Source organism: Lacerta agilis, chromosome 15, assembly GCF_009819535.1.
Source record: "Lacerta agilis isolate rLacAgi1 chromosome 15, rLacAgi1.pri, whole genome shotgun sequence".
In the NCBI taxonomy this organism is placed as follows: Eukaryota; Metazoa; Chordata; class Lepidosauria; order Squamata; family Lacertidae; genus Lacerta; species Lacerta agilis.
Window position 1 is genome coordinate 21,503,554 of NC_046326.1, and position 25,483 is coordinate 21,529,036.

At 45.7% G+C, this 25,483-nt stretch overlaps 1 protein-coding gene across 1 annotated transcript in view; it reads left to right on the forward strand.

Moving 5' to 3' along the window:
- Positions 1–25,483, forward strand: part of GRIK4 (glutamate ionotropic receptor kainate type subunit 4) — a 440,303-nt gene that overhangs the window by 408,267 nt on the left and 6,553 nt on the right. Inside the window, exons 15-19 of the mRNA XM_033171758.1 lie at positions 2,323–2,496; positions 4,344–4,509; positions 13,969–14,194; positions 18,009–18,137; positions 22,017–22,135. Of these exons, the coding sequence (XP_033027649.1) occupies positions 2,323–2,496; positions 4,344–4,509; positions 13,969–14,194; positions 18,009–18,137; positions 22,017–22,135 (814 nt within the window). The remainder of the gene's footprint in view (positions 1–2,322; positions 2,497–4,343; positions 4,510–13,968; positions 14,195–18,008; positions 18,138–22,016; positions 22,136–25,483) is intronic.

Consider the following 25,483-nt stretch of genomic DNA (forward strand, 5'->3'; position numbering starts at 1 on the left):
GTTCAGTCTTTTTTTGGGGGGGGGGACAGGAAAGCAGGTTTGTTCTGCAGGAGCTCCAGATCAGCTTCAAGTGTGCAAGCAGAATTTGCCATTACATGATTGAATCCCCTTCAAAGATAGTCTTGAAACACCCTAAGAGTCGCAAACTTGACACTTCCTTCTTGAGAGGCTGCTTCTATTAACAGCAAGGACATTGCAGAATAATGTTACTGGCCTAAACTGTTTTATAAAGCCTTCCACATCCACCTAAATGGAGGCGATGCCTCCATGCACAAACATTCCTTTGCAAATGTGAGGGGATCTTGCAAGTGTTTGCTGGGGCGGAGCATTTTTGTCTTGCAGCTCTGCTGTACCCTGCAAGCAACTATTGGATTAAAACATTATTATTATTATTATTATTATTATTATTATTATTATTATTTAAAAAATGAAATGCCTGGAGGTTTTGCTTTTAAAATGCTAAGTAAAAGTGCCCCTTCCTCTCTGACCCAGGTAACTAAAAAAACAAAACAAAACAACAGACTGAGCCCTTTGCACAGCTCCCACAAGAGATACCATACTCCTATTTCTCATCCAACACCCCCCCCTGCTTTACTCCACACATATTTACATAGACTTATGAAACACTTATCATGAGCATGAATCAGATCACTAGCATTATGTCAGCCGGCCTTTAGAAGTCACACTCCTCTGAATTTTTGCAATGCATTTCTTTGAATTTTGCAATGCACTTCTCCAGTCAAGCAGTAAGTGCCAAAAAAGGGAAATAACTGAGGCAAAGGGTGCATAAAATGAAGTGTGCATGCACACGAAAGCTCATACCAAGAACAAACTCAGTTGGTCTCTAAGGTGCTACTGGAAAGAATTTTCTATTTTGTTTCGACTATGGCAGACCAACACGGCTACCCACCTGTAACTGGTGCATAAAATTGTGTACATTAGTGAAAATGACATATAAAGAAATTTTGTTAGGTGAAATTGCCTTGCAAAAAAAAGACACTAAAATACTGGTGAATTTTCATGAGAATATTTTAAAGTAAATTGCAAAAAGTTGTGGAAATCTAAAGAACTGGTCTTAAGACTGGGGGGGAGAGAGAAACTGAGAGAAACTGAAATCAATAGATTTTCCCGCACCTCACTCTGTCATATGCATGCATGGTCACACACCTGACCTACAGGTGTCCTGCTTTTCTCAGGTCACCAAACATGCAGGGTCCTCTGCCCCTTCAGTTGTATGCACAGAGGTCTTCACAGACCTTCCACACACACAAAATGTGCATGGTTAGGGAAACACCCTTTACAAACACACAACCACACACACAAAATGAAATGGATACTTATTGTAGCAGGTGTTCACATGTCTGCTGCTTCAAGGGACTTTCCCCAAATTTAATGTCTGATGCTGTCAGCGCTGGGTTTTAGGCAGCCATCTGAGAGGAATCGCGAGCCAGAAGCTCAGAGAGGAGAGAGGGAATCAGAGCTGTGGGAATAAGCAGGATTCAGAAGATGGAGTAGGTCAGTAGTTGGAGCCAAGAACAAAGTAGGCCAAAAAAGCAAAGCCAAAGGAAACAGGAATGCACCAGAGCCAGGACAGCCTTGCTGCTAAGAAAGGAGAGCTCTTTCCAGGAGCATCCAGTGGCCAGCTTGGGTGGGCAAGGCCAGTCCAGGGAAGATGCTCCCAGTTGCAGCTTCTAATCCCAAAGAACTGAGTTAGGGAGAGCATTGAGCACATGACTCAGAAGCGGTGCTCCTGCCAATCTCTGGAGCCTACTGCTCCTCCTTGCTGTTGCTGCCTGTTCACCTGCCCGCTCTGAGTTAGCAAATGGTAGCCTCTGCACATCACATCGTCCACATCTGTTAGGCGGTGAGGTTTTGGCCTGGAGACAGATGAAAACAAATGGGCACTGGCAACATTAGTGAGAAAGATGATGTGGGTGTGTTCAGAGAAGGGGACCCCACTGATAGCATCATATCTGAGAGTCATCCAAAACCTGGAAACGGGACTAGAATTGGGAGTAGGCAAATTCCCATTCTGAACATAGAACAACAAAACCTGCAAGAAGCGAATCAAGCGACGGCGAAGGCACAAGCAATGCATAAGCTGTCTGTTGTGTGCCGTTTCTTGGTTTCAAGCTGATTGTAATCTTATAAAACGCACTTAAGCCCCATCAGTTGCCTTGCATTGCAAGACCCCCCTGGTACCAATTGCCAGTAAAATAACGGAGAAATCCTGCCTCTAGGAGAGTTGGGCCTTTGATGATTGCCTCTTTCCCAGTGTTTGCACTCCAGTGTAATTGGATGTGTTATGTTTCGATGCCGTAGATTGACGCCCTACGAGTGGTACAGCCCCCACCCCTGCTCCCAAGGGAGATGCAACCTGCTCGTTAATCAGTACTCTCTTGGCAACAGCCTGTGGTTCCCTGTCGGTGGGTTCATGCAGCAAGGATCGACCATCGCTCCTCGGGCTCTGTCCACGCGCTGCGTCAGTGGAGTCTGGTAAGAAATCACAGAGGTAATCTTTTGTGCTGTAATCGTTTGCTGTAGCTTCACCAACTTGGATGGTTTCCCACAAACTCTTTTTTGTAACTTGTGGTAGAATAGAAGATGGGTAATGTGCAGGTCACGATGCACTGGTGGGACTCTGAAAAAGAAAATAAGATGAGCCCAGTTGGATCAGGCCAAGGGCCCATGTGGTCCAGTATCCTGTTCTCACAGTAACCAATCCGTATCTTCGTGTGACAGGTACATTTGGAGATGTCTTGCATATTAGGTTTCCCTGTGGATAAGTCAATCCCTCTTCCAGAATCCTTCAAGCTTTTTGCCTTTCAAGTAACATCATCCATTTCCAAAACTATAAACAAGACTATATGTATTACACACATCCAGAAGTTGACTATGCTAGTAGGAAACATGTTTTATCCATCTAGTCCCTGGGTTGCACTCTGAATCTTGAAAATGCATTAGGCACGATGACTCAGAAACAAGGGAGTTGTTTTGAGAAAGAGATGGATGTTTTCAGTTCTGAACAGGGCTTGTTTTTTTGGCTAGTACGCCCGATATCTCAACTCTGCTGACCACAGTACCCTCTGCCTCCATGCACTTTCATCCTCAGTTCCATTGCTTTTAACTACATTGTCTCCATATTTTCCAAATGCCTTCATTCAAGATCTGCCCCCTTGATTAAAAAACAAACCATAACATAATTATTGGAAACAGAAAAATAGTTTGGTCCTCAAAAGCCAACTGTGCTAGCACAAATCATGCACTTCCGCCCCTCAAATCCAGTTTTCATGGACATGGGGGTAGCAAGATAGGGAATTACCAGCTGCACCTGTGCAAGCTCACTCTGCAGAATTTTTAGATAAACTTTTTTCTGCATGATTGTCATTTCAGAATATGAATTTCCTTATTGTAATATTTGTGTTTTTAGATACAGAATATTTGTGGCCCTGCTATAAGCACAAAAGAGCCAGTCCCACCTTCATTTGCTGTTACACCATCTGTCCCATAGAAAGAAAACTGATAGAGAGATGGGTAGGAGGGAATATAGTGGTTCCTCCAAGAACTAAATTTGGAAGCAATCATTTATAGAGGGTTTGTGCAGCAAAAATGGCAGAGAGTCTTCCGGCACCTTAAAGACTGAGGGTTGCATCCAGCGCTGCCCTTCTACCCAGACAACAAGTTCCATTTGTGCAAGGCAACTTCATCCTTCTCTCCTTTACCCTGCAGCCCCCAGTAAAATCCTCAAACTCTACGCTAAAGTTTGTGGAGCTTGTGGAGCGTTGGCTCCAGCCCTGAAAAATTTATTGTGGAATAGCTGTTAGTCTTGAAGGTGCTGCAAGACGCTTTGTTGCTATCTCTTGGAGGCCTCCATCAATTCCAGGTTGTGTGCACCTCTCTTTATTCTGCAACTGAGCAGAATCTGGCTTCTTCTCCTTCAAACCAACATTCTTTTGATTTACTTGAGCATGGCACAGCAGAGCTTTCCACAGAATCCTTCTGCAGGAACTGTGGATGTTCAGCATCTTTCAAAACTAGGGATGGATTCACACACCGGGGACACGGACACACACACACACACACTATAAATAAGTCAGAAATTAAATTGTTATAACAAAAGGGGGGAAACGCTATGGAAAATTGCTTAGATTTATTGTTTTTTGCTCTCTGGCACCATCTGATGTTGCATGTTTATAACGCATTCAAAATGTTGTTTCTTAACTAATGTAGCTGAGTCCCAGGGTTTTTCCCCCGCCTCAAGAGAAAGGGGAAGTAGCTCTCGGATATAGACAAAGTGTGGAGATGTCCATTTGTCTTTTGCCTCCTTTTTCTTGTCCCTGCAGGTGGGCCTTCACTTTGATCATCATCTCTTCCTACACAGCCAACCTGGCAGCCTTCCTCACCGTGCAGCGCATGGATGTGCCCATAGAATCAGTAGACGACCTTGCAGACCAGACGGCTATAGAGTACGGCACAATCCACGGAGGTTCCAGCATGACTTTTTTCCAGGTAAGCTTTTGCTGTGTCGATAGTGAGGAAGGTGTCAGGATACGCTTGATTGATGCTCATGAGAAAGAACGCTCCGGAGGCAGGCAGCTTCAAAAGAACTAAGCTAATTTATTGAGCAGGCTATTTACAAGAGCGAAGCTAAAACACGTCTGTTCATTTCAAATCAGATGCCCGCACTGGGCTCCTCCTATTCCCCTTCCAGCAAAGCATCCTGGGAAATTTCCAGACCCTTCTTCCCCCTCCCCTTCTCTTGTCAGCTAACGAAAGATTTTGACCTCTGTCCCAGTTCTCAGCTCTAAGCTGCCGCTGTGAAACTGTGCTCTTAGCTTCCCCCCCTTTTTCGTCCCCCTCGCTGGAATTCGGGGAATCCGAGCCAGTATCACTGCTGCTGAGAAGAGGAGCCACTTCTCTATATTTCCCAAAGCTTTCCTGTCGTTCCGGGGGGGGAACCTCCCTGACATCCATCCCCCCCTCAAAGCCCCCCTCCTCCCCCGAGGCCGGGCTCTTCTCTTCACCTTCTGCGCCTCCTCCCGTCTCTCCCAACTCCCTCTCCTCCCGATTGGAGGGGGATGCGGGAAAACCCCAGAAGTCCTCCTCCTCTTCCTCATCTGTGGGAGCGAAGATGTCCTCAAACCCCGCTGATACCCCACCTGTTACCTCCTCCTCCTCACTGTCTGACCTACCACCCGATCTGAAACCCCAGAACTCCTCCTCGCTGTCGTCAGTGGGGGCAAATATCTCCTCCAAAACACTCCGCATCAGTTTGGGCTTGTGCGGAAACAATGCATGAAACTCGTGTATCAGATACTCCTCTTCGATGGTATCAGCTGGGACCCACGCATTCTCCGACTCCGGCTGCCCCTCCCAAGCCACCAAATATTCCAGATTACCTCCCTTCCACCTGGAGTCCAGGATCTCGGTGACCTCGTTGCATGCTTCCTCCTCTCCCAACCTCAGGATCGGCACCTCCCCCTGGGCCCCCCCGTGGAAGCGACTCCCCTCCTTGTACTTGGATAGGAGTGCCCTATGAAACACCGGATGAATCCGCATGACCTCCGGCAACCGCAGTCGGAAGGTGACGGGATTGATTTGCTGGATAACCTCAAACGGACCCAGCCTACGGTGCGCTAACTTCCTGCAACCCTCCCTGATGGGCAGACCTCTCGAAGACAGCCACACTCGATCACCTACCTGGATGCTTTCCCCTTCCCGTCTATGTCTGTCCGCACCCCTCTTGTAGTCCTCCTTGGCCTTCTCCAATGTTTCCACCAGCTGCTGGTGCACTCTCGCCATTTCTCCCGCCAGCTCCTGTGCCGCTGGCACCTCTAATACTTCCTCTTCCCTCCCCGGAAAGGCCCTTGGATGCCTCCCATAATTGGCCATGAAAGGGCTCATCCCCGTGGTGACGTGCTCTGCGTTGTTATATGCAAATTCGGCTAGTGGCAACTTGTCCACCCAGTCCGTTTGCCTCTGATTCACATAGCAACGCAGATATTGCTGCAACACCCCATTTGCCCTTTCTGCCTGTCCATTGGTCTGAGGGTGTCTGGCCGTGGATAGCGCCACCTCTACTTGCAGCAAGTCCATGAGCTTGCGCCAAAACCGAGAGGTGAACTGCCGTCCACGGTCCGAAATCACCCGCGAGGGCAAACCATGCAAGCGAAATACATGCTTGAGAAACAACTTGGCCGTTTCCTCCGCCGAGACGGCCCTCGGGCAAGCCACGAAATGGCACATCTTGGTGAACAAGTCCACCACCACCAATACTGCCGTCTGTCCCTGGGAACGGGGCAAATCAGTGATAAAATCCACCGAAATTACCTCCCAAGGCCCATTGGGCGTGGGTAATGGCTCCAGAAGCCCCGCTGGTGCCGTCCTCTCCCCCTTGGCCCTTTGACACATGTCACAACCCTGCACATACTCCTTCACGTCTTCCCCCACTCCCGGCCACCAAAAGTCCCTCGTGACCAGGTCCATGGTCTTGCGTTGACCAAAATGTCCTGCCGTGGGCGTGTCATGGACCTGCTTAAGTACCTTGGCCCTCAACTCCCCCTCAGGTACATATAACACACCCCTGCGATAGAGTAACCCCTCCTTCTCAACGAAATCCCCTTTCGAGTTACCCCCCTTGATGTCTTGAAGTTGCTTGTTGGCAAAGCTGTCATTTTTGATCAGTCTGGCAATCTCTCCCCGGAGATCCAGAATCCCCCCGCAGGCCCACTGCTGCTGGTTGAAAATGTGCCTTGGCTCCGGAGGACCCTCATCCTCCAGATACTCGGGCTTCCGCAACAGGGCGTCCGCTCTGACGTTCTGCTCCCCCGGAACGTACTGGATCTTGAAGTAGAAGTCAGCAAAAAACTCCGCCCAACGAATTTGCCGTTGGTTCAACACTCTCGCCGTGCGCCAATATTCCAAGTTCTTGTGGTCGGTGCAGACCTGTATCTGATGCTTGGCCCCCACCAAAAAGTGCCTCCATTGTTTGAAAGCGGCATAAATGGCCAACAGCTCCTTGTCCCACACCGTGTAATTACGCTCTGACTTGTTCAGCTTCCTAGAGAAAAAGGCACACGGCCTCCAATCACCTGCATTGTCCTGCTGCAAAAGCACTGCACCAATTGCTCGATCAGAAGCATCTGTCTCCACCCTGAGCGGAGCTCGTGCGTTCACATGCATCAGCTGTTCTTCCGATGCAAACACCTGCTTCAGACGCTCGAAAGCCTTTTGGGCCTCCTCTGACCACATGAACTTCTTCTTGCCACTTAAGCAGTCAGTTATGGGCCCCGCTACCTTGGCAAAGTTAGGGATGAACTTGCGGTAGAAGTTGCTGAAACCAAGGAACCTTTGCACATCTTTTTTGTTCCTGGGGCTTTTCCACTCCAACACCGCCTTCACCTTCTCCCCGTCCATGGCCAGACCTCTGTCGGTCAAGCGATAGCCCAGAAAGTCCACTTCCTTGGCGTGAAACTGACACTTCTCCAGCTTAGCATACAATCGATGCTCCTGCAGTCTCCTCAGCACCTCCTTAACGTGCCGCACATGCTCCTCCTCATTGCTTGAGTAGATGAGCACGTCGTCCAAATAGCAGACACAACTCTTGTACAAGAGGGGACCCAGCACGTGGTGCATGAAGGCCTGGAAACAGGCGCTTCCCGCTTGTAATCCGAAGGGCATCACTAAATATTCATAACTGCCCAGGGGGGTAAACATGGTTGTCTTCCATTCGTCCCCCTCTCTCACTCGGATCAAGTTGTAGGCCCCCCGTAAGTCCAACTTGGTGAAAATCTTGCCCTCGCGCACCCTCGTCAGCAGATCGTCAATCCGCGGCATGGGAAATGTCACCGGCTGCGTCAGGGAGTTGATTCTTCTGAAGTCCACGACCAACCTGGGCTGGGAGGAGTCCCGCTTACCCACGAAGAAAACGGGACTACCTCCCACTGCTCGCGATTCTCGTATGAAACCACGCTCCAGATTCTTGTCGATAAACTCCTTGAGGTCTTCCATCTCCTTGTCCGACATAGCGTACAGCTTCCCCGTCGGCAACCTCGCCCCTGGCACCAAGTTGATTTGACAGTCGTAGGACCTGTGGGGGGGCAAACGGTCAGCCTCCCTTTCACTGAACACCTCGGCAAATTCCGCGTAAATCTCTGGCAACTGGCCCCTCTTTTCGACTTGGACTGCCGCCGCCACCACCTTCCGGCTCTCGCTGCTCCTCTCACCCAGACAGTGTTCCACGCAGTGAGCGGAGCCAAACGTCAAGGACCTCTGATGCCAGGCCACCACAGGGTCATGTCGGTTTAGCCAGCTCATTCCCAACACGATGGGCGGCCCTGCCAAGGTTGTGACGTTAAACGCTATGACCTCCGCATGCCCCCCAATCTTCATGCGCATCGGCGGGGTTTGATGGGTGATTTCACCCCCCAACAGCTTTCTCCCATCAATCGTCGACACCTGGAGGGGAAAGTCCAACGGGAGCAAATGCAGCTGGTGCTCCAGCGCGAAATCCCTACTGAAAAAATCCGCACTCGCCCCCGAGTCTAACAAGGCCTGGACCTCCAATGGATGGCCATTAGGGAGCTCGAGAGTCACTCTGACCACGATGCTAGGCTTGGGCGCTTCTGGTCGGGGCACTTTCACTGCTGTTCCGCCTGACTGCTGGCCCCTCCTCTCTCCAGCCAGGCTGCCTCGTTTCCCTGCGGATCCGCCTTGACCTGTTCAGGCTGAACTGTCCCCGCCATGCCCTGCCATCCCCTCCTCTGGGGACACGCCCGAGCAAAATGTCCTGTCTGGGAACACACATAGCACCTGAGTCCCGTCTTAGGAGCCTTGCTTTCCCCCTTTCGCCCGCTCCCTGGCGCCTGCAGCAGCTTGGCCGGTGCTCCTCCAATCTCCATGGGCTCTGGCTGAGACTGTATCCTTTGTACATTCCCACCACCGCCTGGAACGCGGTTGCTGAAGTAACGCTCCGCCCTCTGCGCCCCCTTCAGCCGAGCGCGCTCCTCCAACCTGACCCCAATGGAGAGGCAGACCCGCGCCAGTTCATTCATGTCCTGAGGGCGCGGGCAACGGGCCAGCTCGTCCTTCACCTCTTCATTGAGGCCCCCCATGAACATAGCTTGAGTCTGTTCTCCCATCAAGTCCCATCCCACGCTATGGATCAGCATCGAGAATCGGGCCCAATAATCGCGCACCGTCATGGCTCCCTGCTTAAGCGTCAGCAGCTCCTGCTGAGCCACGTCCTTCTGAACCGAAGACACATACATCGCATCCATAGCTTGAAAAAATTGTGTGACACTTTCCAGACATTTATTCTTCGAGGCTATTAAAGGCCGAACCCACGCCTTGGCCCCCGCCTCCAGATGAGTAATTACGTACGCAATCCTCTCCCTGTCGTGGGTGAAATCCCCCTCCTGCAGTTTCAAGGCATACTGCATCTCAGTCTTAAAATCCAAATAATCACTGGGGTTGCCCCCAAATCTGCTCACCAATCCACTCAGCTTCCTTCCCACGGCCCCTGGCTGCCCATGCTGCTCCATTTGCCGTCGCTCCTCCAACCGGGCATTGAGCAGTTTCACATGGCCCTCCAGCTCACCGTTCCGTGCCTGGACCGCTGCCAATTGCTGCCGGGTTCCTTTCAGCTCCTCGTCTCTTTGCCCAATTAATGTCTCCAAAGCCTCCACACGTCTCTGAAGAGCGTTCAGCTGCTCCCCAGCAGCAAGCAATCTCGCCTCCTCCGAGCTCATTTTGCCTCTTCACAGCCGATCCAAAAGATAACTCTCACAAGCAACAGGCAATGAGTGCGGGCATGCTGTCAGGATACGCTTGATTGATGCTCATGAGAAAGAACGCTCCGGAGGCAGGCAGCTTCAAAAGAACTAAGCTAATTTATTGAGCAGGCTATTTACAAGAGCGAAGCTAAAACACGTCTGTTCATTTCAAATCAGATGCCCGCACTGGGCTCCTCCTATTCCCCTTCCAGCAAAGCATCCTGGGAAATTTCCAGACCCTTCTTCCCCCTCCCCTTCTCTTGTCAGCTAACGAAAGATTTTGACCTCTGTCCCAGTTCTCAGCTCTAAGCTGCCGCTGTGAAACTGTGCTCTTAGCTTCCCCCCCTTTTTCGTCCCCCTCGCTGGAATTCGGGGAATCCGAGCCAGTATCACTGCTGCTGAGAAGAGGAGCCACTTCTCTATATTTCCCAAAGCTTTCCTGTCGTTCCGGGGGGGGAACCTCCCTGACAGAAGGCATGAGCCTTTTATCCATCAGAGCTAAATGCTTGTGGTACCACAGATCCCCATCTAGTTGTTGCTACAGAATCTTTTACCCTAATCTGCATCACACATGCAGGTACTTCAGTTTAACAAGCCTTCAGTGCTCTTTATAACCCCTGCGCTGTCTTACTAAAAGCTGACTCAAGCACTCAGAAAATAAAACATTAAGTACAGTCCTCCCAGGAGAAGGCAGAGTTACAGGGGATTGCATAGTAGTTTTATTACTAATGTAAAATAGAAATACAGACAAACAGACAAAAGACATAATCGAAGTTGCAAAGCGAATGAACAGTCAAGAGCAGGCTTCCTCAACCTTGGCCCTCCAGATGTTTTGAGACTACAATTCCCAGCATCCCTGACCACTGGTCCTGCTAGCTAGGGATCATGGGAGTTGTAGTCTCAAAACATCTGGAGGGCTGAGGTTGAGGAAGCCTGGTCAAGAGTTTGCATTTCCCAACTAAACAGAGAGCAGATGATGCAGAAAAAATAAAAGCAGCAAAACACATCATGAAAGCCAGATTTTGTGATTGGGTGGAGGAAGAGAGTTTTGTATGCCTGGATTTAACATGCATGTAATTAAATCCCACAAAAAAACCTAGAAATGTTCCAGGTCTTCCTTACCCATAGAAACACACCATTTGTGAGTTGTTTTCTCTGCAGTAGCAGGAGCCCACATATTCTTATACCACAAGGAGAGGTTTAAGACCTGTCTCGCCGTCCATTTCTGAGCCAAACAAGTTTTCGCTGCAGCCAGTGTCCATATAAGAAGTTCCTTAGACTGAAAAATTGCTGTTTGATCATCCCACAAGTTCAAAAGAGCAACTAATGGGAAGGCTTGAATGGAGTATTTATTTATTTCTTACATTTCTTCAAAAACATCAGACCCAAATTTGGATGCCAGTGAGCATTCTCACCAAAAGTGGAAAAATGTCCCCCTGCTACCTCACCCACACTAACCCTTTAGGGTGCTTGATGTCAAATGAGACAGCTGCACAGGAGTACGGTGCCCCATGTGCATAATTTTTATGGAACATTTCCTTATATAAACTGAGGCTGATTTAAAGGGATTAGGTGCCCATCCATATTGCATTCCACTTACGATCATCTATTTTCAGTTGTACAGTAGGTCCTTCTCCCAGCTGAGTCTAAGACCTTCCAATGGGCCCATAGAAATGTCAGTAAGCTCTGTTATATTAAAGAACAAGTATCAAGAATTTAGGCCACAACTTTATTGATTACGATCAAGTGAGTGGTTGCATAGGCTCTGGTTTGACTAGCTCCCTGCACCGTTGCAGGCAGCACTGACCCAGAGCTCTATCATAGGTCAGCCTCGGGTAAACTCCAAGGCCGGCGGACGGGGGTTACCCAGCTATTCCACTGCCCTGGTGAGCCCTGGATTCCGGTACGGGCGCAACCCTTTTCAGGGTTCACCAAACCATTGAATCCTCGGATTCCTTTACCAGAAAACCTTTGGCATAGGGATGGCCAGACCGTTCTGCCACCCCTGTCACTTGAACCAGAGCCTATCCGCCAACCTTATAAGTTGTGACGATTTGCTACAAGGCAGGTGAAACCCAAGTGGCACCAGCCAATCAGCCAAGTGGGGAAAATTCCTGCCGTGCCCCTGCCTCAACAACAGGCAACACACAACGGCATAGCAAGGTCAAGCACAAGCCCTAAATGTAGGGAGAGGTGGGTGGGTGTTCCGATGCACTAGCCCTAAAGAGGAAGCTCAGGATCACGTGCATGGGCTTAAATAGGTCCCTCAATGTCCCTTACTTGTGTCCCATAGGTCAGATTGAACCCAGCAACGTGAGGGACCTACCAATAGGGTGTTGTGGCTATCCAATGATCCCACCCACAACACACAGGGTCTGGTGGCCAGGTCGCACCACAACACATGCCTTCTTTGAGGGAGGACCCGATATATTGCAGAGAGGCAATCTGTTCCAGGATTGGAATCTGGCGCTGACGTTTGGCACCAAACCTTTTTCGAGTGCCACAAATTAGCTCTGAGCCATGTGGAGAGTGCTCTCCACTTGCTAACAAGCCACTCTAAGCAGCCTCCAAACACCTGCAGTTAACTAATAGGTCCTCCAGATCAGATGTTATGGCCTCTAGGTAGGCTTAAGGCTTAATCACTTGCATCTGAGAAACCAGCTGAGCAATGTTTGTTTGCCCTCATGCCCGGGTTCTAACTGTTTGATGGCCATATTTAAAGGTTAGATTTCCAAGATTTAGGTTAGATTTCCAAACTTTAAAGTTCCTGTGTTGGCCATTAAGGCCCCTTACTAATATGGAACCATGTTACATGAAGACTTGCTACCTTTACCCATATGAACCTGCCTGAGACTTCAATCAGTTGCAGGGGCCACGCCCTCAGGCCCACCTCCATTGGCCTTATGCTTGGTAGATATCAGGTACAGGGCCTTTTTTGTAGTGGCTCCATAGCTGTGGAATTCCTACACTAGGAAGATTCAGAAGGCCCTCATTTCTTCCTGCCTTTATGTGTGCTGTCAAGGTTTTTCCCTTATTTTATTCTATTTTTGAATTTATTTTTTATTTTTTATTATAATTTAACACAGGGGAAAACATCTTAGTCCAACTGTTATTGTATGACATTACAAAATAAAATTTTACATATGACGTTATCTTGTCTGTATTTTGTCTTTTGTATCTTAATTAATCCCCTTTCAACAAAGAAAGGAAGAAGGAAAAAAAGGAAAAGAAGAAAAGAAAAAAGGGGGGGAAGGGGAAAAAAGACAAAAGACAAAAAACTCCTCTCTATATATAAACTTGCATACCTTCATATACAAAAAATAGTTCCACGAGTCCGACTTCCTGTTAAATCCCTTTGCATCTACCTCGCTTAATACAGAATGTGATCCAAACAATAAACCTTCATATATAAATTTTCCAATACATTCTTGAACATTATACATCCGAAATTTCCAGCACATATCTTTCATTTAACACTCAAAAGCTGGCATGGAAGCAAAGCTGTTGTTATATTTTTGCACATATCTCATATATATATGTGTGTGTGTGTGTGTGTGTGTGTGTACCATTTTCCCATAAATTTCTATTTGGAATTTCCTCTTAGACTGTTGGTTAATAAGGCCATCTCAGCGTATTCCTGTAATTTACTCTGCCATTCTGAAATTTTTGGGAGTTCCTGGTCTTTCCAACCTTTTGCTACCAACATTCGAGCCGCTGCTATTGCATATAAAAACACTTCTTTTGACTTGGTTGGGATTTCTTGGTCCACCATGCTTAATAAGAATATATCTGGTTTTTTTGGTAAAGGATATCCCCATCATCTTTTTTAATTCCTCATATATTTTCCCCCAAATAGCAGAAAGGTCTATTTTTGAATTTTAACCAGCCTTGCCTCCATTGTTCTGTTGCTGCCTTTTAGTATCAGTCTCAGTAATTGCAGTGTTGTTGCTCTTTCAGTTAGCTTGTTTTAATGACTTCTGGTTTGCAATCAGTTGCACACTGCTTTGAATATGTACATGAAATACATAACTGAGGCCAAGCTGGAGTTGATTGTGAGTTTTAGGAGAGGGAACCCGCCTTCCCCTTTGATGAATGGGATATTCAGATATTCTGGACATTGCAGGCCAATATGTTGATCCCGGAGCAGGATTCCCGTTGAATCGTAGCTTTTCTTTCTTTGGTTTTTTTTTTCCAGAATTCTCGGTACCAGACATACCAGCGGATGTGGAATTACATGTACTCCAAGCAGCCGAGTGTCTTTGTCAAGAGCACAGAGGAAGGGATCGCGCGGGTGCTCAACTCCAACTATGCCTTCCTCCTGGAGTCCACCATGAACGAGTATTACCGCCAGCGCAATTGCAACCTCACGCAGGTCGGGGGCCTTCTGGACACCAAGGGCTACGGGATTGGCATGCCAGTCGGTAGGCAGTGAAGCAAAATTCTAGCTATTTTGGGCTGTCTGTGGAGGATTAGGGCATGAATAGGCTCAAAGAGCTTGGGAACAGGAAGCCAGATCATTTTTGCAGCCCTCCTGTATGTCACTGGGCTTCAAATAGACCATTGCCTGATGAATGCATTCATCTGGGTGGCAACCTGGATGAAAGGTTTAGAAATATTCCATTGACTCTGCTTACCATATATACTAGAGTATAAGCCTAGTTTTTCAGCACATTTTTTCTGCTGAAAAAGCTGCCCTCGGCTTATACTCGAGTGAGGCACGCGGTGGGGGTGGCGAGAAAGAAGCCCTTTCTCTCCGCTCGTGCCGCCACCCGCTCTCCCCAGTCAACCACTCCTTAAGTGTACAAGAAAGGCGGTTCTTTACTCTCCCCAGGCAGTTTGTTCCATTCCTGAACTGCTTGCATAAATGCAAACTTGGCAAAGGAAGAAGAGGAAGGGCTGCTCGTTCCTCCTCCTCCTCCACAGCGGCAAAGGTGAACCGGCTTATACTCGAGTCAATCAGCTTTCCCAGGTTTTTGTAGGAAGATTAGGTGCCTCGGTTTATATTCGGGTCGGCTTATACTCGGGTATATACGGTACATTATTTACACTTAGTTTATGCTTTGTTCAGACTAGGATCAGGCTGGAGGGAGAAGGAAAATCTTCACTAGAGGTCATTTGGAGAACTTGCAGATGATACATTAGGTCCTATTGGGCTCTCCATACTGCTACCTGCTTGGTTATCTTTTAAGCAGCTGTTCTATGTTTTCCCAAGTTGATTGGTAAGAAACAGGATTGAAAATAGCAAGCAGCAAGGGCGAGGATGAAAAGAGGGAACTCATGCTTTAAAGCAGTTAAAAATACAAGATCCAAGGGCCACCTATAGCTTCCAAGACAGCTAGAGCTGCTCTAGATTCCTTTCCCATTCCTAATTTTCTGACTGTGAGCTTCAACAATTTAAGTTTAATGGGTCACAATCTACCCAAACATTTTCGAGTTCATATTCAATGAAATGTATGGAACTTGTGCAACGGCACAGAGTAGTACAAAGATACCACACCGTAGGGATCCTGTTGGTTGCCAGTAGGAATAGAATCGTCTGAAAACCTTTGTCGAGCTCATCTTCAATTTTTTCTGTCTCTAATTCCTGTCTCACACCTTGATCTTTATGAGAAGTCAGAGTTTGGGGTTCCCCCCCCCACACACACACCAGTTCTGCTAAAATGATGGATTAATTCTTGTATATATTATGTGTATTATTAAAGACATAATATTCATATTACATGAATACATACTCCTAAAGTAATCTGCACCTAAAAATGTGCATAGAGCAATGCATATAACTGTATAAAATAGGTATATATTGCTACTTATAAAATATGCTATTTTATAGGTACCGTATTATGCACATATATATATGGCAAATAATATTGCATAAAGTTAGGCTTTTTATATAAAAAAAACACCCTTAAATATAAGTAGATGTTTGATGCAAGAGGCAGTTTGGTGCAGGCGAATCTTGAACAGGGCAGAATTGCCAAATCTCCTCTTTAAATCTTTTTAAAGCGGATCGCTCCTCCAACCCTGGTTGCCAGTGTTGTACATTAAGACTCCTGTCCCCAATGAAAAGTTAATTCAACAGTTTGGTGAACCTTAAACTTAATCTCTCCTTCTGTATTAAATTACCCTAACTGTATTCTGTTACACATCATATGTGTGTGGTATGCTGAAGATCAGCTGACACTCCCAGGTATTCAGAAATTGATCTCATCCAGAATTTCTCCATACTGCAGAGCAGTTCAGTTTTATCCTGGGATTTCTTCTTATCTGAGCCATGTACAGTAATGGAGGTGGTAGCAATCTGATTTAGCAGAGAGAAAACTGAATGGAATTGGGAGGGGCGTAGTAACAGAAGTGGGGGTTGGATCAATTGTTTGCTACACCTGACGACGAGAAGGTTTTCTTGTCATTCAGCACATTCACACCATACATTGAAAGCACATTGCTACAACCCCCCTCCCCCCCCCCAAAAAGAATGCCGGGAACTGTAGTTTCCCCCTTCGCAGAGCTACCACCCTTAACAAACTACTATTCCCAGGATTCTTTGTGGGGTGGGTGAGGATGTGCTCTAAAGGAATGGCGTGGATGTGACCCATGTCCACATATGGCTCATTTAAGGGCTTTGTCAGGATTGCAATTGAAAACTGAAAAGCTCTGTGTGATAAAAGCATGAGGAGGAACCCAAGAGGTGACTATGGCTGCTTTGGAATGGGTATGGATGAGATGCTTTTGCCATGAGATGAGCAAAGTTCCACTTTCTGCTCTGGAGGGAGTCTTGCTCCTGCAAGAGCTTTGTGTCAAGAAGAAAGTTAGCAGATCTGTCTTCACCTTGCTGCGGAACCAAAAGAGCACCAACATCCTTTTTCTGACAGCTGCATCGCACGACTTCAGCACTGTCACAGCTCTGCGGTGGAGGAAGCTGGGCCTGCTGAGCACCTAACTAGATATGACAACTGCATCATCCAGGTGTTGGAATGTGGATTGCCACTGAACAAATACAGCAGGAGGGTTAAAGCAGGGCAATTCCATGGGGGAAAGGAGTGGGCAGGGAGGGATACTGACCCATCTACCGGATTGCACACCCCCCCCCCAAAAAAAAAAAACCCTTTCCTCCAGCCATTTTTCTCCATGTGGGACTTTCTTCCTGGGGGAAGGGTGCTAGTTTTGCATGCTGAAGGTCCCAGATTCAATCTCTAGCATGCCCCACGAGGGATGGAGGACGATGACCCATTTCTGAAGCTCTGGAAACCTGCTGCCAGTCAGTGTAGAAAATAGCAAGCTAAACGGAACAATATGTCTGACTTGGAAAAAGGCACCTTCTTAAGCCAGGAGGGAAACAGCTGGGAGAAGTTGCCAGAGGGAGGGGGAACAACTTGAGTTGAGGTGCGGTTCAGCGATCCCCCCTTGGCTCACCCTTCACCACACTAAATTTCCCTTCATCTCTCCCCCATCATCCCAATTTTATATCTGCTCAGCAGCGTCCTATATTTTAACAAACCGAAAACACGTCTTGCTGCGATCATGTCTAGTAAATCCTGTTGTTAGTGCTTGACAAGTTGGTGAACGTACAGGAGCCCCACTCCTACATGGGAATTAACAGCCCTAAAGAGAGTTTTCAATTGAATTGGATGCAGTAATCCACAGTGCTAAGTCGGGGGACGTGATGTCCTTGCTCACTGCAGAATTCTCTTTGGGCCTCTAAGAGATAAGAAATCATGTTTCTTGTGGTTATTATGGAAAAACAGTACATGTCTACCTATTCCCTGCTTTCCTAAGGAGGAAGCAAGAATGGCAACACAAAGCACACAGCAGTATGGTAATGAGTAAATACCCATCCCTCTCTAGAATATGAGTGGTTGATAGTTTTCATCATCGAACGTAAGTAGAATTCTCAAGGAGACATAAACATACAGGAGCAGAAGCACTGCTCTTCAATTCATGATGTTTTCAGAGATTGCATTCACAGAGTTTGGGGCCTGCTTCCATATGGGTATTTCTTAATGCTACCCAATCTTCTGTTGCAAGCTACGAGTGGAGTTGCAACTGGCTCTCCACAGTCCAGGTTTTCTGAAGTGTTTGCTTGGTTGTTGTTTTTTTTAAGGCTGAAAGCAATGTAAAGTTTAGGGATATCCTTGCAAATTTCAACTCTGCAAGTAAATTATGCATTTTAAAAAGAAACTCGAAAGAAACAGACACGTTATCTGCTCCCCTTTGAAAAGGGCCTTCTTGGCTTTGCAGGTTCTCTTTTCCGCGATGAGTTTGACTTGGCCATTCTCCAGCTGCAGGAGAACAACCGCTTGGAAATCTTGAAACGGAAGTGGTGGGCGGGAGGGCAGTGCCCCAAGGAGGAGGACCATCGAGCCAAAGGTAAAACTTACAGCTGTCTCCCTTCCTCCCTCCAGTCTTCCAGTCTGTGTTCCTTAATGAAGATGTACAGGGATGGGGTCGTTATTGCCGATGAGAGCGACTGCAGGCTCCAGTGCTGTGTCACCTTTCCAGCTCAAGGATTTTAGAGTCCTCCTGGTTTGAGATATCTTTCTTTAATAATGAGAGGAGAAAGCTAAGGCGCTGGCTGCTGTGCCTCTCACGCTGTGTTTTTTTGCCCGGGGCAAAGAGAGCGGAAAAGAGCCAAATGACAAATATTGGAGGCAAGCAGAGGGCAAACGGGTTTCTAATGAATGTCCACTGCATCGGCATCAGAAAATAGATCACTCTGGGGATGTTGTCCAAATCCTGAGTCCTTGAAAAACAACAATGGGACTTCATCAGAAGAGGTTGTTGGCTAATGGTCCAAGCTAAAAATGGTTAGAAGTGGGAGGGCAAGTGACAGAGTAATAATAAAACTCTGGAGCTCAAGGGCGAGACCTTCAGGAAATGTTATGCAAATCACCGTAAAATACATGACTACAGGCCAATGTCGCCCAACTGGGAGCTGTTGCCAGCCCAAAGCAATTGCTAGTTGTTGTTGTTCAGCAGCAAGCAGAACGGGTTTTCTTTTCATTGGATAATAAAAGGTTTCCTGGCTATAGGAAGGGTCTTTTTGACCCTTGCAAGACTGGGGAGGAAAGGGAAAGCAGGAAAATCAAGCATGACAGAGAAACACAATAGGGGCAACAATACACGCCCATCATCTGCCAAATCATCTTCTTGTGGGTACATATCAATGCAGGGCAAGGGAAAGAAGCAGACATCTGAAAGCTGTATGAACTGCATAATCTGATCTTGAACACAAAGGTGAGAGAATGGGGGAGGGGTATTTTCTCCCTAATTCTCCCCCCACCCCTGCTCCCCCAAAAAAGTTTGAAATCTTTGAAGACGTGGGGAGGGGGATCTACAAGAATCCCTTTGATTCTTTTGTCAAAGTATTAGAATATATTATTTTGTATGGAACACTGACATGATTTTGCTTTTCATATCTCACTCTAAACCATTTCTAGCCATTCAGGGTAGATTCCAGACCATTTTTGCAGAGACAGGATTGCATTACGGAAGCACTTCCCAGTGCCTGGCTGGCCAGCGTCAGACATCCGTAGACAGAACACTAATTGTGTTATCCTGACATCTCAAACATATAACTGAGCTTCAAAGGGACAAAAATAAACTGATAAATTATGAAATGGTTGCTGCCAACATGGAGGGAAGCGGAAAAGGGGGATAGAGAGACCTGTCACTCAGTCAGGAGTGCAGAGGAAGAAAGTGGGCTTTGACAAATCCCAGCCAGAAAAAAACCAGCAAGTGGGCTGATTCTAGTGCAAACAAGGGAGACTAGGAGCAGGCATAGCTGTGATTGTACTGCAGACCATGGATTTTTGGCATGGATTAAAGTGGTTCTGGCACAATCAGAATGCTTGCAGTTGTTACAGTACACAATGGGAGGAACAGGAAGTCAAGTCTTTTGCTTCCAGAGACAAAAATTCTTACTGCTTGGAATCACAGAGTTAGAAGGGATTGTGAGAGTTATTGAGTTCAACCCCCTGCGATGCAGGAATCTTTTGTCCAACATGGGGCTTGAACCCACTACCCTGAGATTAAGAGCCTCATGCTCTACCAACGTGTGTGTGTGTGTGTGTGTGTGTGTGTATTTATGTATGAGAGTTCCGTTGTGCTCATGCCCTGCTTGTGGGTCAGCCATTTTTGGAACAGAGTGTTGGGCTACATTGATCTGGTCCAACAACACACATCTTACTTTCTTACACCACTCTATTAGAAACATATCTGCTTACACAGGTGTGATTTATTGAATGGCAGGAACATCCCAGAGGTGCTGCTGAAAGGATGGCGGAGAACAATGGAGAGGAATGACCCTATACTTTAAAAAATAAAACCAAGCATGTCAATGATTTATATGGGGTGGTGGCGAGGCTTTATGTCTAAAAGCTGTGCGGAGATTAAGTCAATAAATCATCGATTCTCATGCTTTGGTTTACTGTTCCAAAGGGGAGAGGAAGATTTTATATAGGTGTCCTAGGTGATTAATAGTTGTACACAATAATCTTGGCACAGTCCAACAAATGGTCCGTGGTCATCAATTCAATCAACATTTAAATCCATCTGAGACCCAAGTAACAAGCAGCAGCAGCAGCAGCAGAGAGAGGTGTTGCTCAGATTCAGGGATTGGGGAGATATTTGATTCTGTTCACATTTAAAGATGAACCTACCTTCATTTAAAGATGAACCTAGCCAGTGTGGTGTAGTGGTTAAGAGTGGTATACTCGTAATCTGGTGAACCAGGTTCGTGTCTCCGCTCCTCCACATGCAGCTGCTGGGTGACCTTGGGCTAGTCACACTTCTTTGAAGTCTCTCAGCCCCACTCACCTCACTCATCTCAACAACTTTAGCTGGGTGCTCCCCTTGAAAAAGCTCAACAAGTTCCGGCACCTCTTTCTCTAGAAAAAAAAGCCCTGGAGAAAATAATACACAAAATACATTAATGCAAGAAAATGTGCCCATTGGGCAGAACAGCATACAAAAATGGGCAGATTAGGAGAAATTTGCACTAAATTTTCATGAGGACTCTTCTTTAAAAAATAATAATCTGTAAACTAATGTGGAAAAAATGAAGAAGTAAACTGAAGAGTGGAAAAATGAGAAACCTAGTGACACCAAAATTTAACAGATATCCCCATTCCTAGTTATCAGCTTGGTGAAAATCTAAGTAGGAATGGGGATATCTGTTGGGTTGGCCCTGTAGAATTTGATAGGCCTGCAATGAGTAATAGTAGGTCTTAAAACTCTCAAATTCCTTCTTTTCACTCCCTTGAGGAACAACAGGTATGTGGAATGATGGCATATGAAGGAGCTGCATGAAGGTTGAAGGTAACAATAAAAGATAGAAGGCAGAGCACTAGAAAGAAACAGAGGAATCCCGATCACTTATGGGCCATGTCTCTGATCCAATCTGTAGCATATGCTAAGTTGATTTTTCCTCTCTATTCATTTCCCTTCAAATGTTCTGTGTTCTTGTTTCAAATAAAAGCAGCCCTGGAAAGGACTCCTCCATCATTGTTTACAACTAAGAACAAAGTGGAAATCTCAATTTAGATCTTCTCTATCCTACTCTATCCTCTATCCTACACAGGTGGTGCTGTGGGTTAAACCACAGAGCCTAGGGCTTGCTGATCAGAAGGTCGGCGGTTCAAATCCCCGCGATGGGGTGAGCTCCCATTGCTCGGTCCCAGCTCCTGCCAACCTAGCAGTTCGAAAGCACGTCAAAGTGCATGCAAGTAGATAAATAGGGACCACTCCGGCGAGAAGGTAAACGGTGTTTCTGTGCGCTGCTCTGGTTCGCCAGATGTGGCTTTGTCATGCTGGCCACATGACCCGGAAGCTGTACTCTGGCTCCCACGGCCAGTAACGCAAGATGAGCGCCGCAACCCCAGAGTCGGACACAACTGGACCTAATGGTCAGGGGTCCCTTTACCTTTACCTTATCCTACTTTTAAAAAAATAACCGTAGTTGTACACTATAGTCACAGGTCAAAATACATGCTATGCTCTGATGTTACTTCTACCAAATGTTATAATAATAAAAATAGTTCCTTAAAAGTTTGCCTACCATATTAACAGTGCTATTTTTCTAGAAAAAGAGATGCCTGTATTCACCACAAACACCTCCCTCATTCTCCTAGAATGACAATAGTGGCCATCTGAGAGGTGCCAGAACTGAGTTCCTGTGATTTCAAACTAGAAAAAAAATCCCTGCATATTAATATTGTTCTTCCTATTTTTATTTGTTTTGCCTTTTAGGCCTAGGAATGGAGAATATAGGTGGAATCTTTGTGGTTCTGATATGTGGTTTAATCGTAGCGATTTTTATGGCAATGCTTGAGTTCTTATGGAACCTCCGACACTCTGAACACTCTGAGGTAAGCCTTTGACAGGTGTCCATTCTAACATTTTATCAAGAATGATTCATAAGTGTTGGGTACCAAGCGAACAATCTGTAACGAACATCCTAAATAAGACTGATTGTTTCAGTGAGTGATGTCTCCTATGAAAATGTAGTGGTGGAGCTTGGAATAAGACTGTGAATAATCTGGATATGGGCTTGGCTATTTCAACGTGAATGGTAGCTATTACGATATAGTTATAATATGGAAAGCACTTCTGTGTAGGAACAGGAGTGTAATCTGTGAGTAGGTCATTATGTACGCCAGTCTCTTCCCCCTCCTTGCTTCTCGGTCCATTATGCTAAGCTCCATTATTAACTGTGGCTTCACTCTGCAGGAGAATATAGCTTTTGTGCAGAAAATTGTGTAACATGTGAAGCGGCCCTCATAGCTGATGGAGTAGAATTGAAAATAGAAGTTCACAGAGTACCACTGCCAGAAACCAAGATGGCTACCTATTTCCTGATCTACTCATTCCACATTCATTTTGACGTATTCACATTTCCCAATCTTTTGCCAATGAACAAGAAGTTACAAACATAAGAACCTAAGACGAGCCTGCTGGATCAGCCCAATGGCTCATCGTCCAATGATGGCCCATTTAGTTCTTAATCAATTTTAAATTTAAGCCAAGTAGTAGAGTTGATGGTGAATTTCCTAGTACATGGGAGTAGTGATAAACCATTGTAGTTTCCCACACACAAGTTTGGGAGCATGGAACAGTAGAAACTAAACTAAACTAAACTAAACTAAACTAAACTAAACTAAATATTTTTGTCCCATCGGAAGATATATTTATCCCTAACATATAGTAACTATTTATATGATAAATACTTGACATATTATTTTAAGTTACAGGTAGGTAGACGTGTTGGTGTGCCATAGTCAAAACAAAATAAAAAATAAAAAAAAATCCTTCCAGTAGCACCTTAGAAACCTACTAAGTTTGTTCTTGGTGCATGCACACGAAAGCTCATACCAAGAACAAATATTATTTTAAGTTACTTATCAAATATATCTCTAATGATTCTGATTTACTGACTTTAACTTTGTTGCTTCAAATATGCTGATATTCCTTCAGTTCTGTCTTGATTTCATGAAATATAGCTGCTCTAAATTAAAGTGGTATCATCTGCAAGCTGGCTATTCTTACATGTTTTTGAAGCTACTGCTATAACCTACTATTTTACGATTCTCGGGAGCAAAGGGTACAAACAGAACTACTAAACAAAAACAGGGAAGGAATGCAGCTCTGCTTTCTCCCTCTTTTCAAAAGAAATTACTGACAATGCGTGATTCACAATTGTCTCAGAATATATAGAGAATTAATCATTCCAATAAATTTGGAGCTGAATTCCATTACAATTAACATTGCTTTTAAACACTGCCAATTCAGATGACTAAGTGCCTTCTCTGTGTTAGCATCAAGAGACTTTTTCCTCATTTTACTATGATGAATTATGTTAATGTTTCTTCTCACGTTACTTACTACATGTCCATTTAATATAAAACCAGATCTGACTGAAATGTACATACTGTTCTATGCATATGTTTTGTGTTACATTTTGGCACAACTAAGAATAGCACTGGACTTCAAAGAAATCCATTTCTTAAATAAAAATAAAAAATCCCTGGGTACACATTGAGGTGTACATTCTCATTGGTGGCACCCTAACAGGCAACAACTTTTTTCTAAGTCCGCATACTGGTAACAATCTGTTTCTTTGAATAGCTGACAAGACAAGTTAGCTCTAGATATTTCCCTGTTAATTAGGGCAGAACCAGAATGGGTGCGTTTTACAAACATTTTTCTCCCCTACCCCCCTCCTGTATCTGCCATTTTTGGACATCTTTTATCAACCCTTTTTATGGTTAATTTGTGTAATGGAACGAGGCGGTGTATGATTGGGAATGATTTTTGTTTGAAATACAGTGGTCCCTCGACTTATGAATTACTTGACATACGAATTTTTCGACTTACGAATGAAAAAAGTGCCCACACGCCTACGAATATTTCGACATCCGAAGGACATCCATTGGCGGTTTTAGATGGGGTTTACTCGACTTACGAATTTTAGATGCGGTTTACTCAACTTACGAATTTTTCCTAATATTTCATTTCCAATGCATTCCTATGGGGAAATCGCTTTTTTCGACTTACGAATTTTTCGACCTACGAATGTGCATTCGGAACAGATTAAATTCGTAAGTCGAGGTACCACTGTACACTTATTTTGTTTATCACACAGCAGTCATACTTGGCTATGTGCTGATGACACAAGCAAATGAACCTAGTCCAGAGCAAGGGTAATGTCTATGGCAAAAGTCATGCCCTTACTCTGAAACAGCTTTGTCTGCCCATACTTATACCAGCACATAGCCAAATATGATTGGCTGTATGGTGATGTCATTGCTACTAATCACAAGGGCTATTTTTCACACAAACACAAAACGTTGAAGCTGTAGATAATTGAGGCTGTAAATTGTAGTGAACCAGCATGTGGGGGTTGGGGGAGGGGGGAGCGCTTCCAGGAAATACGGATGCAACTCATCTTGGCACCAAAATGTTTGCCTAAAATTATATGATTGAGCTTTATAGTGCTAACAAACGTAAGTCAATATATTTAGAAAGGAAGTGACAGTGTGATGTTGCTGTTTTTTTTGTTATAATTCACTATAGCCCCCCCCCCTATCACATGTGATCCCAGGATAGTTTACAAACATAGCTGCATGTATATTAGAACAGGGCTCAGCAAACTTTTTCAGTAGGGGGCCAGTCCACTGTCCCTCAGACCTTGGGGGGGCAGACTATATTTTGGATATATATATCACGAATTCCTATGCCCCACAAATAGCCCAGAAATGCATTTTAAATAAAAGGACACATTCTACTCATGTAAAAACATGCTGATTCCTGGACCATCCATGGGCCGGATTTAGAAGGCAATTGGATCGGATCCGGCCCCCGGGCCTTAGTTTGCCTACCCATGTATTAGAACTATTTAAAACCCAGTATAGTCAACAACCATTTTATGTAGGTGTTCCATTCCCAGCCCCCACATGTGTCGGTGGAGCACTTATAAGCGCCCCTGCCCCTGCCCTGTTTTGGTCCTTTTTCTGGTATTTTCAGTCACTGCTGGGTTCAGCACTGTGCATGTGATCAAACACCTTCCGGGTGGGAATTAATCAGTCATTGCCTATATAACAAATTAAAACCAGATTAAAACCAACCCCAAACCTATAGATGGGCATTGTTCAATTACAGCTAGCCCACAGATCAGCCACCCCCTTAAGTCCATAAGTCAGGGTGAAGTGGTCCATCTT